The 12,752-nt window shown below is 37.1% G+C and overlaps 1 protein-coding gene across 2 annotated transcripts in view; it reads left to right on the plus strand.

Annotated features, from left to right (window-relative positions):
• MED4 (mediator complex subunit 4) overlaps positions 1 to 12,752 on the plus strand; it is a 32,554-nt gene that overhangs the window by 13,276 nt on the left and 6,526 nt on the right. Inside the window, exons 3-7 of one of the 2 annotated variants that reach the window (XM_023731575.1) lie at positions 1,541 to 1,711; positions 3,859 to 3,916; positions 5,421 to 5,507; positions 9,164 to 9,295; positions 9,835 to 10,072. In XM_023731575.1, the coding sequence (XP_023587343.1) occupies positions 1,541 to 1,711; positions 3,859 to 3,916; positions 5,421 to 5,507; positions 9,164 to 9,295; positions 9,835 to 9,848 (462 nt within the window). In that variant the 3' untranslated portion in view covers positions 9,849 to 10,072. Of the gene's footprint in view, positions 1 to 1,540; positions 1,712 to 3,858; positions 3,917 to 5,420; positions 5,508 to 9,163; positions 9,296 to 9,834; positions 10,073 to 12,752 lie in introns of those variants that run through there. The other variant, XM_004376582.3, reaches the window with a different exon arrangement.

The raw sequence follows: 12,752 nt of genomic DNA on the forward strand, positions 1-12,752 counted from the left end.
CTTCCAATTGTGCTGCTATTCTCACTTAAGATGAAGGCTTACAGAACAAAATAGTTTCTCATTTAACAGTTAGTACACATGCTGCCCTATGACAATGGTTAACAATCTCACAACACATCAACAGTATTCTTACTCAACCTTGGGTTCCCTATCACCAGCTTCCTTGTCCCCTTCTGCCTTCTGGCCCTTGTCACTGGACTACTGTACCTCATTAGTCCCGTTTGGTTTTACGGGGCTGTCCACTCCTAGTACTTTGCCCATTTTTTAATTGGGTTATTTGTCTTTTTGTTGTTGAGGTGTTGACGTATTTTATAGATTTTAGAGATTAGACCCTTGTGGGATATGTCATTAAAATAAAATTCTTAATACCCTGGCAGTGGTTGTAGCTGTCTTATCTATTGTATCAGGAGAAGTCCTGTAAAAATTAGAGGCACTTCATGTCAAAAGGAACTTGAAGAAGGATGTGTGTGTTTTTTAGTTTAACAAATTTTTAAAAAGACTTTTAAAATTTATTCCGGATTTTGACAGCCATTTCCTTTATGAAGTATTGTCTACTTAGCACAGTAAATAAGAGTATACAGACTAGACCTACATCTTAATTCTACAGTTGGGTGGTGAGCTCTTCCTGTTTATACTTAACATATATTATATCATGAATCCTCACAACAACCTTATGCAACAGGTACTATTATTATATCCCTTTTCCTATTGAGAAAATGGGCTCAGAGAGGTCAAGTAACTTTCCCTGTGTCACGCTGCTCATAAGTAAAACAGTAGAGATTTGAACCCCAGACTTTGTATTTTATGCTTTTTAACCTTCATAGTTTTTTTGCCATATCTTCATACCACCTATTTATTGATTTACTATTTTTTGGAATTATTCCTATTTTTAAACCCCCTTCATTATAAACTATACTAATGGGTGAAATCACTGGTTTTATGTACCAGTTATTTTAAGTTCATAGTATTATCTACAGTCATCTCAAGTACCAGACTTTCGGGAAGACTCCACGACAGTATACTTTTAAGGATGAATTTTGTTTTCTGTGGGAAATGAATATACCTGCACGTTTTGGCATATGGCTAGTTCTGAAAGACTAGTTTTGTTTTGCAAGGAAGAATAGCACACGATAGAAAAAGTAGCTGTTTTCCAGAATAACCATAGGTAGGCTATTTTCAGAGGAGCCCTGGCAGTGCCGTGGTTAAAGTGCTTGGCAACTAAGCAGAAGATTGGTGGTTCAAACCCACAAGCTATTCCACCGGAGAAAGATGTGACAGCCTGCTTCCGTAAAGATTACAGCCTTGGAAACCCTATAGGGCAGTTCTACTCTGTCCTTTAGGGTCATTGTGAGTCAGAATCAACTTAACAGCAATGGCTTTTTTTTTTAGGCTATTTTTATTCTTGACAAGGATTAGGTATAATATTGTGAAGAATGTTAAAATTTTATAGACTAGCCAATTCATATGTAAATTCTCTGTCTCATTGGAATGTAGCTTTTCAGTATCCTGTTGCCTGATTTAATCAACTATTATCTGACAGATCCTGGAGTTGTTAATTCACAGAGATGGGGAATTTCAAGAACTAATGAAATTAGCCCTTCATCAGGGAAAAATCCATCATGAAATGCAAGTTTTAGAAAAAGAAGTAGAGAAGAGAGACAGTGATATTCAGCAGCTACAGAAACAACTAAAGGAAGCAGAACAGATACTGGTGAGTTGAGAGAGGCTGTTAAGTTCTTAAGGTGAAAACGGTATTGTTTCATCTGTTTCTGAAAAATAAATCTATTGTCAGTATTTTGAAGTGGCTAAGAACTTGAGCTTGCTGATCTAAAAATGGCACCCTGTCAGCTTAATGAAAAGGCATTGTCCATAACCTTTTTTTACTTTTCAGATAGTCTGCTAAAACTAAGCATTACTTTTGAACCACATTTTCTTTATTTAAATATTTTACAGTATTGAATTCTAGAAATGGGGCATTTCACTTTTATCCTGATTTCATATGTTTCTGTTATTAATAGTCTAAATCTTCAGGTTTAAAGATATTTTGAAATCGGGAAGCATACCTAACACTTAAAAATTGATTAAAATTTACATTAATTTATTTACTCTTCGATCCTAAAGAAGATGAGAGTTGGGTAGATGTGAAGAACTGTGTTTTTGTTGTTGTTCATGGCTACTATTTCAAATAGGCAGTTTATTGGTCATTATTTGCCCAGTTATAACACTAAATGCTACCTGCTGTAATTGTTATATATGGTGGTATTGCAGAAACAACTGAGTTTGATTCTCATATAGACCAGACGTTGCTGGCATGCTTCATCCCGCATGAACCTCTTCAAGAATGTGTTAAAATGGCTCCCAGGGTTAATCAGTAGAAGCCTGAGCAGTTCAGGGTAAATTAACCACCTCTACTAAAGAAACAACCCCAAGTCAGTGCTTTTTTAAAAATGCGTTTATAACTAAATCTGTTTTTCTTTGTGAAACTAATGTTGGCTTATCAAAAGAAATTCAGAAAAATACCAAAGAGTAGAAAGAAAAGGAAAAAAATGCCTTTGGTCCCAGTGCTCAGAGATCGCCACTGTTGGCAGTTGGGTGGGTTCGTGCCAGTCTCAGGTGTGACCATTTTTCACCGTGTTGTGATTCGCGGGATACTGACTGACTTTGTTACTGTTTGTCAAAACTTAAGCATTTTCCAAAATCCTCTTTGTTTAGTTTTCCAACTTTCTGTTATAAATAATGCCTTGATGAACATTCTTGCAGATAAAGCTTTTTTCTTTCTACATTTAGGATTATTTCTTCAGATTAGATTTCCAAAAATGTAATTATTAAGTCAAAGAAAGTAAACATAAAGTCTATAGTAAGACTGAAATTTATGATTTAGAATAATAGTAACTAACATTTATTGAACACTTATGCACCAGGCCCTGTGCTTTGCACTTTGAATGCATTGTCTTAATCTTCATAACAGTTAGGTCAGTGCTGTCACCCATTTCACAGATGAGGAAGCCAAGACTTTGAATGAGTAACCGGCTTGTCCAAGGAGACTAAAAAATGGAGAGGTGGAATTTAAACCTAGATCTTTCTGGCTCCACAGTCTTAACCACTGTGTTATGGTTGAGAATATTCATGTACTTTGTTAACTTTAGGAGCCCTGGTGGCACAGTGGTTAAAGTGCTCAGCTGTTAACCGAAAGGTTGGTAGCTCGAGAAAGATGTGGCTGTCTGCTTCCATAAAGATTTACAGCCTTGGAAACCTTATAGGGCAGTTCTGTTCTGTCCTAGAGAGTCGCTATGGTTGGAATCGTTCGACAGCAACAGATTTGGTTTTGTGGGTATGTTAACTTTATTAGCTTTTTTACCCTTTCATTTATCTTGAGGGGGAGGGGGTAGTATTTTGCTGATAGTTATTAAGTATGGAGGTAATGTATAAATGAATAGCAATCCAAGAATGTGTCTTTTAAATTGGGGTGGGATAATTTAAGGTATTTTATCCTACCAGTTAGCTCAAACTTTTAACCAGATGCAGGGATAGGATCATTTTGGAATGGTATATAGTCTAGATTTCTTCTGCATGTTATGACAGAAGACATAAAGAAAAAAAGTTAGTAAATCAATTTGCATTGTCTCTAACAACTGATTTGTAAATGGAAGACTGATTCATGAATATTTCTTTCATTAATTGCAGCTGATACAAATGAGATCCTCCAGTGGTGTTTCAGAGCATTACAAATAAATTGTAGGGATTCAGATTTTGCATGTTGTTCCCTGTGGGATAAATAATCTTATGAATTAGGACAGAACCTATGCTTGATATAGTTAAGAATAAAACTTTTTTTTTTTTTAATGTTGTTTAAATTAGGCAACAGCTGTTTATCAAGCAAAAGAAAAACTCAAATCAATAGAAAAAGCAAGAAAAGGTTAGTACCATGGGAAGACTGGATGACCTGAAAAATACAAGTTTGGTTTCAAGAAACTGATCGAAGTATTATTGGTAATCATTTGCTGCTATTGAAAAGATTTCAATAAATCTTCATTACAAAGTGTCTACTGTGTTCTAGCACTGTGCTAGGCATTGTTAGGGGAGTAGAAGTATCACTTCCGTTCCTAGGCTATAAGACCAATGATAGAAAGCAATTTATGGCTGTGTACACAAATGTGCAATAATTGTTTATAAATTAATTGGATTCATAAAATTGGGAGAAGGGAAGAAAACTGCAAGCTGGAAGCAAGTGGGATTTGAGTTGGATCTAGAAAGATAAGGCAGATAGAATGAAGGGAGCATGCATTGGACAACTAGAGTGGGACTGGAACATCCCGAAGTCTGAACTGATATATGTGGCTCTGGGGGGTGTGTGCAGTTAGTGGTGCAGAGGCCCTGCATGCCTCTCTGTCCTGCTGTCCTGCTTTTCTCTTTAAAAGGCTTCTGTTATGGACCTTTCTGGATCTTTTAGTTTTCATATTAAAGCCAGAGTTATAATTAAATTTTGGTTACTTGCTGTTAATGATTCATAGATATGATTTACATTTAATCATCTCAGACATACTGTCTCACTTTCCTCTTCTGTTTCAACCTCCTTTCTAATTGTTACATAATGAAAAACAGCTAATGCCCCCTGAAAGATGGGCTAGGCTTCTATGCTAGGAAACAAATATCTGGGAATGGTGACTAAGCAAACTCTGAAATGTAGACCTGGTTATGGTTTGTTTGTAGTCTTCAAAATTTTACACATGTATATACACACACATACACGTGCTACCTTGTTACATTGAAACTTTCTAAAGTTTGTAAAGTGAAAAGTGAATTCTCACTTACTTCTCAGAGGTAAACTACTGTTAATATTTGGTGTGTGTCCTATATTTTAATGTAGGCCATGGGTTTTTTAAACTTGGTTTTCTACAAAACCAGTTTATTCTAGATCTATAAATACATATATAACAAGAACACTACAAATAAAAACATGCATGTATTTTTAAACAAAACTCATGCTCTACATACTATTTGCTGTTCTTCACCTAGTGAATATATTAGGTCTGCTTAGAGCCACGTTAAGCCTGTGTTAAGTAGTGGAGTGTGTGAACTGCCCGCTCTTCTAATAGTGTGGCTGTCATTAGGAGGTGAAGCTCTTTCTTCTAGTTTATTTGTGTTCACCTGCTTTCAGAACAGTAGTAGTGTTTCTTGATAGTTAACAGTTGAGATAGTTGAGCATTATCACACTAGTCTACCAAATTAGATTTTCAAATGTCAATTGATTTTTCTGAACAACTATCTTGTTCTTTATTTTGGAAATATATAGTAGGTGACTCAGTATCTTATTTTGAAATACTTTAAAGTTAAATATAATGGGTAACTATGATATAAGTACTTATAAACTTGAATGTTTACTAGACTGACATGTTACACTCTCCACTTACCTTTCTCAGGTGCTATCTCCTCTGAAGAAATCATTAAGTATGCACATAGGATTAGTGCAAGTAATGCTGTGTGTGCCCCACTGACCTGGGTTCCAGGTAAAAATATTTCATTTTTAAACTAGGTATGTGTGGTAGGAGACTATACACAAAAATAGGAAATTATATTTAAATGTATTTATTCTTGGAAACATCTACTATATACTTTCACATTTTTACTCTATTATAAGTAATAATATAGGCCATGGGTTTTATAAACTTGGTTTTCTACAAAACCCTTGTCACTAGGGACCTCATTTCTTTTCATTTTTTAAATAAATAATAATATAAAAAAGTACAGGATAATATGTGATTATTTTAAAGCTACAGATTTGTATGCCTGTAAAACCCAGCCCTTTAGAGTCATTCGAATTTCCAAAAAGGTTCCAGCTTGGAAAACAGACAATCCCAACTCTTAGGATGAAGCATTCAACAACATGCAGGACGGGAAAGAGCTGAAGATTAGAATGTTATTCCCGATTCACTCAGGTTGTCTTCTGGTTCAGAAGCTAACTGTGACAGCAGACAGAAGAGAGGGAAAAAGAGGGACAAAAGAGAGGCAGACCGCAGCAGCTGAAATGTTCAGAAACAGCAAAGAGCAACAAGCTGCAGCTGTGTTGACAGTGGAGGTGGAGGTAGAGCAGCGGTCGTTTTGGAGGACAGGAGATAGTCATCTCAACTTCAGTAACTCTTTAGGGTGAGATTTTACTGCCAAAAACAGGTTAACTACAGAGGTTGGGGTGACGGAAGAGACTTTTTCAGTGTCAGAATTTGCAAGGGAAGTCAGTGGGCTGCTGCCATGTTACTGAGCTCACCCTGAGGAAGTGGGGGTCATATCTTGAATATTTTACCAGCCTGTGTACCTCGTTTATTTACCAGACTGCTTTCTGGAGTACGGAATAATAACTACAAGACAGATTATTAGAAAGTTAATCCATCATGCAGGCACCATATTAGACTGTAGTTTTTTGCTCGAAACTCTGTTAGAAGTCAGATTCTAGCACTAGGAAAATACATGACCTGGTAGGATGATTGCCAAAATGACGTCCTCCTTAAGCTATTAAAATGGAGAGAATTACTTCTTGAATAATGCAAATACTCAAGGAGACGCCAGTGAACTATCGTGCCCAATCTAGCAGAAAACAAGGATAATGTTTGCATGGTACCAGAGAGCTCAAGAACATGGATAATGAGGAGGATGACCTTTTCCAGAATAAGGGGCAGTACCTTACAAGAAAAATGCTTCACGTATATTGATACAAGTGGGTCTGTATTAAAATAATAATGATTGGGACTTGAGCTGGTGTAATAATGCTCTGGTGTCATTTTAGGGTTAGGCATATTTAGAGTAGTAACATCTATAGCTGTATTTTCATCATATCACACTTCCTGATGTTGATAATCATATTCCAAGTCACCAAGAAAAGCTTAGGCTTACGAGCAGTCATCGAAGATGCATCAGTTGGTCCCATCCCACCTGGAGCAAAGGAGATTGAAGACCACAGACACAAGGAAAATATTAGCCCAAGAGACTAAAGGGCCACATAAACCAGACTCCACCAGCCTGAGACCAGAATAACTAGGTGGTGCCTGGCTACCACCAATGACCACTCTGACAGGGAACACAACAGAGAGTCCCGGACAGAGTGGGAGAAAAGTGTGGAGCAGAACTCAGATTCACGTAAAGTAACCAAACTTAATTGTCTAACAGAGACTGGAGGAACCAACCCCTGAAACTATGGCGTCTGGACGCCCTGTTAACCGAGAACTTGAACCATTCCTGAAGCCAGCTCTTCAGACAAAGATTAGACAGGACTATAAAACAAAAAATAGCACGTGAGGAGTGTGTTTTTTAGTTCAGTCAGATACACAAGACCAAATGGGCGGCTCCTGTCCAAAAGCAGGATGAGAAGGCAGGAAGGGACAGGAGATGGTTGAATGGACACAGGGAACCCCAGGGTGAAAAGGAGGAGTGTGCTGTCACATTGTGGGGATTGCAACTAATGTCACAAAACAGTTTGTGTATAAATTTTTGTATGAGAAGTTAGCTTGAGCTGTAATCTTTCACCTAAACCACAATTAAAAAAAAAGAAAGGCTTAGGTTCTGTTCTGTAATTTGATTAATAAAATATGTAATGTATTTTTTAAAGCACAGTTAAATTAAAATGCCACCTCTTAAAGATAATCTTTAAGCATTTGGAAAACTTGTCTATCCAAAACAACTAATCCTCAAAGATAGCAAAGTTTTTTTATAATTATCTTTTAATGGGGCAAGAAATGCTGATCTCACCAACTCACCAAATCAGCTCAAATAGTATGCAGAACCAGGGCTTTCAACCAGTTCATTCCAGTTCAAACCCCTGCTGAGAATTTGCATTTCTTACAAGCTCCCAGGCGAGGCTAATGCCGCTGGTTAATGACCAATTCAGAGAGCCCCTAGTAGGGCAGTGGTTCTCAAAATTTATTATACATAAGAATCACCTGGAGATCTTGTTAAACTGTAGATTCTGATTCAGTATATCTGAGATGGAAACACAAATTCTCAGCAGGGGCTTAAACTGAAAGAACCAGTTCAAAGCCCTGTGCAGAATCAATGACTAGCAGTGCCTCTGTGGGAGAAATAATATTGCAGATGTGAATAAAATGTAGTGTGAAGTTTCCTTGAATAAGAAACCCCTTAGCATCATAGACCAGGGAGACGGGAACACCAGAGACGTATTTGTAGTCTTTGGGAGAGTGAAGTCACCAAGTCTTCACTGGGTACTCTGCTGTATCTTGGTGACTATTGGAGAAGGCTTTGTAGCTTTGCACTTGTGTCATCTTTCCTGGGGTGGGTTTCATTAGCACTACTGTACATTATAAAAGGCCAACGTTAGCACTACTGCACATTAGAAAAAGAAACAAAAGTTAAATTGGAAATAAATTATAATGTTCCACTACACCTCTGAAAATGGAAATGCATTGAATTCCCATATCTGGTCTTTCAAAATTATATGACTGTTATTTTTATTTTGTTGCGGAATGCAGTAACACTTGTCTTATTAATTTGTGGGCTGTGAGTTTTCTGTCCCTTGTATTTATAAACACTACTTTTGGGGTGGGCAAGAGCTTTGCTCTGTTTTTTTTGCACCATATTTGGGGATAGTTGAGTAATACAGAGTTGATGAGAAGTATTACCAGAAAGTGGGCCCAAATCTGGCCATGTTTTTATTAACCCAAAAGTGCTATTTCAGATGCTTTTTCATTTATTCTGATTGGAAATGAACATTACTGGCTCCTGGTACTCCACTAGAGAGTTGTAGAAATTAATCTTTAAATGACACATCAAAGGGGGTTATCTTATAAAAAAGGTATCAGAGTATCATTGTTTTTTTCTTCACAGAAAGTGCAGGTTAAGTTAAGAGTCAAGATCATTACAATGTTCTTAAATTGTCTTTTGGAATATCTGCTAATGTGATTGATGGGCTTTTCTCTTATCTTTTTATATATAAAGAATAGTATATTATTGTGAGGATTCAGAGAAGAAATAAGAAGGTGTGTGTTTTTAAAATTAATATCCTGTGCTCTTAATAGCAGTTGATAAAATGACCTTCATATTCCAAAGTTAAACATGTGACTTGAGTTTTTCAAAGCACAGCAAGGAAAATTAATACTTCAAAGAAGAGATTATGCTTGTTTTTTGTATGATTGAATTAAAAGCAGTCTTCATTTTTTAGGGGACCCACGCAGACCGTACCCAACAGATTTAGAGATGAGAAGTGGATTGTTGGGTCAGATGAACAATCCTTCCACTAATGGTGTGAACGGGCATTTACCAGGTGATGCACTTGCAGCCGGCAGATTGCCAGGTAACATTAGAAGCATGTTTTCAAACAGACCGAGGCTTTTCAGACATGAAAATGGTGGGATAACTTGGTGTGAACAAGTTTTAGGATCCAGACCCAACTCATTTTAATAGCGAGAGTCTCTGCCAGTTTACCCTGTTCTCTGGTTATTCTAGTTTAAAGACTCTTCTAGATGGAGGTTATAAAATTACAATAGGCTGTCATCTTTCTCTCATTTGTTAATATTATGTCATCTTCCTCAAGCATTGGTCCTCTTCTTTTTTATTATTGCTGCAAACATTTTTAAAAGTTGTGAAACATACTAATGCAGAAAAATATAGGAAATCTGTATGTTCAGTTTAAAGATAAAGTGAGCATACTCCTTAATAGCCCCCAAGTTATCAAAATGAATATAGCTTTTTATAGACTTTTTTTTATAACTTTATAAAATAGCATTTTTGTGAGCCTCAGTTGACTCAGATTTAATCTTCTGAAATGTTTTCATATAGGCTTTTGCTGTTTTTTATATTTGTTTTATGTTTCATATCTTTTATCTTTTGTAGGTGACTTGTTTTGATAGAACATATGGAAAGTAGGAAAAAGCATACAATGAAAAAAATTACCCCTCCTTTTTCTTTGCCTGTATGCTTTACATTGTTAAAAACAAGCTCTAGATCCTGCTTTTTTTGCTTAACATTACAATGTAAGACAATCTCTCTTATTAAAAATACTTTGTAAGCACCATTTTTGTTAACTACATAAAGTAGAAACTGTTGAACTCACTGTGCATATATTACTTCTCTTTGTTATCTCATCTTTTTTTTAAATTTTACTTATTTTGTTGTTCCTTAGAATATACACAGCAAAACATACACCAATTCAAAGTTTCTACATGTACCATTTATTTTTTGTTTTGTTTTTATTGTTGTAGTTTAAATCAAGATTACATTTCAAGTTAGTCTCCCATACAAAAATTTATACATACATTGGTATGTGACCCTAATTGCCCTCCCCGTACTGTGACAGAACACTCCTCCTTTCCACCTCTGATTCTCCATGTCCAGTCAACCAGCTGCTAACCCTCTCTGCCTTCCCATCTCCCATCGGGACAGAAGCTGCCTGTTTAGTCTCTTGTATCTAGTTGAGCTAAGAGGCACACTCCTCACAGGTATCATTTTATGTCCCACAGTCCAGTCTAATCCTTGTCTGAAGAGTTGGCCTCAGAAATTGTTTTACTTCTGGGCTGATAGACAATCCAGGGGCCATGCTTTCTGGGGATCCTCCAATCTCGGTCAGACCATTAAGTCTGGTCTACTTAACTAGAATTTGAGTTCTTGACCCCATCTTTCTCCTGCTCCATCAGGGACTGTCTGTTGTGTTCCTTGTCAGGGTGGTCATTGATGGTAGCCGGGCACCATCTAGTCCTTCTGGTCTCAGGCTGATGAAGCTTCTGGTTTATGTGGCCCTTTCTGTCTCTTGGGCTAATACTTTCCTTGTGTCTTTGGTGTTTTTCATTCTCCTTTACTCCAGGTGGTTGGGACCAATTGATGCATCTTAGATGGCCACTTGCGAGCTTTTATGACCCCAGATGCCACTCACCAAAGTAGGATGCAGAACATTTTCTTAATAAGCTTTGTTATGCCAATTGACCTAGATGTCCCCTAAAAGCATGGTCCCCAGACCCCTACGCCTGCTACTCTGTCCCTGAAAGTGTTTGATTGTATTCAGGAAACTTCTTAGCTTTGGTTTAGTCCAGTTGTGCTGACTTCCCCTATAGTGTGTGCTGTCCTTCCCTTCACCTAAGATAATTCTTATCTACTGTCTAGTTAGTAAATAACTCTCACCCTGCCTACACTCATAACCATCAATGAATGTTTTCTTCTCTGTTTGAACCTTTTCTTGAGTTATTATAATAGTGGTCTTATAAAATATTTGTCCTTCTGTGACTGACTAAATTCACTCAGCATAATGACCTCCAGCTTCCTCCATGTTATGTTTCATGGCTTCATCGTTGTACTTTATCGTTGCGTAGTATTCCATTGTGTGGATATACCATAATTTGTTTATCCATTCATCCATTGATGGGCATCTAGGTTGTTTCCATCTTTTTGCTGTTGTGAACAGTGCTGCAGTGAACATGGGTGTGCATATATCTATTTGTGTGACGGCTCTTATTTCTCTAGGATATTCCAAGGAATAGGATAGCTGGATTGTATGGTACTTCTATTTCTAGCTTTTTAAGGAAGCGCCAAATCGATTTCCAAAGTGGTTGTACCATTTTACATTCCCACCAACAGTGTATAAGTGTTCCAGTCTCTCCACAACCTCTCCAGCATTTATTATTTTGTGTTTTTTGGATTAATGCTAGCCTTGTTGGGATGAGATGGTATCTCATTGTAGTTTTGATCTGCATTTCTCTAATGGCTAATGATGTGAGCATTTCTTCATGTGTCCGTTAGCCGCCTGAATATTTTCTTTGGCGAAGTGCCTGTTCATATCCTTTGCCCATTATTTAATTGGGTTATTTGCCTTTCTGTTGTTGAGGTTTTGCAGTGTCTTGTAGATTTTAGAGATTAGATGCTAATCTGATTTGTCTTAGCCAGAATTTTTTTCCCAGTTTGTAGGTTGTCTTTTTACACTTTTGGTGAAATCACTTGATGAGCATAAGTGTTTGATTTCTAGGAGCTCCCATTTATCTAGTCTCTCTTCTGGTGCTTGTGCATTGTTACTTATGATTCGTCATGTGTTTATGCCATGTACTAGGGCTCCTAGCGTTGTCCCTATTTTTTCTTGCATGATCTTGTTTTTGATTTTATATTTAAGTCTTTGATCCATTTGGAGTTAGTTTTGGTGCATGGTGTGAGGTATGGGACTTGTTTCAGTTTTTTGCAGTTGGATATCCACTTATGCCAGCACTGTTTGTTAAAGAGACTGTCTTTTCCCCAATTTGGACGTTTGTCAAATATCAGCTACTCATAGGTGGATGAATTTATGTCTGGATTCTCAATTCTGTTCCATTGGTCTGTGTATCTATTGTTGTACTAGTACCAGGCTGTTTTGACTACCATGGCGGTATAATAGGTTCTAAAATCAGGTAGTGTAAGGCCTCCCACTTTGTTCTTCTTCTTGAGTGATGCTTTACTTATTTGGGGCTTCTTCCCTTTCCATATGAAGTTGGTGATTTGTTTCTCCATCTCATTAAAAAATGCTGTTGGAATTTGGATCAGGATTGCATTGTACCCGTAGATCGCTTTAGGTAGAATTAACATTTTCACAATATTGAGTCTGCCTATTCATGAGCAAGGTATGTTTTTCCACTTATGCGGGTCTCTTTTGCTTTCTTGCCAGTAGTGTCTTGTAGTTTTCATTGTATAGGTCTTTTACATCTCTGGTTAATTTATTCCGAAGTATTTTATCTTCTTGGGGGCTATTGTAAATGGTATTGATTTGGTGATTTCCTCTTGGAAGTTCTCTTTGTTGG

The sequence above is a fragment of the Trichechus manatus genome, unplaced genomic scaffold (assembly GCF_000243295.1).
Source record: "Trichechus manatus latirostris isolate Lorelei unplaced genomic scaffold, TriManLat1.0 scaffold00044, whole genome shotgun sequence".
In the NCBI taxonomy this organism is placed as follows: domain Eukaryota; kingdom Metazoa; phylum Chordata; class Mammalia; order Sirenia; family Trichechidae; genus Trichechus; species Trichechus manatus.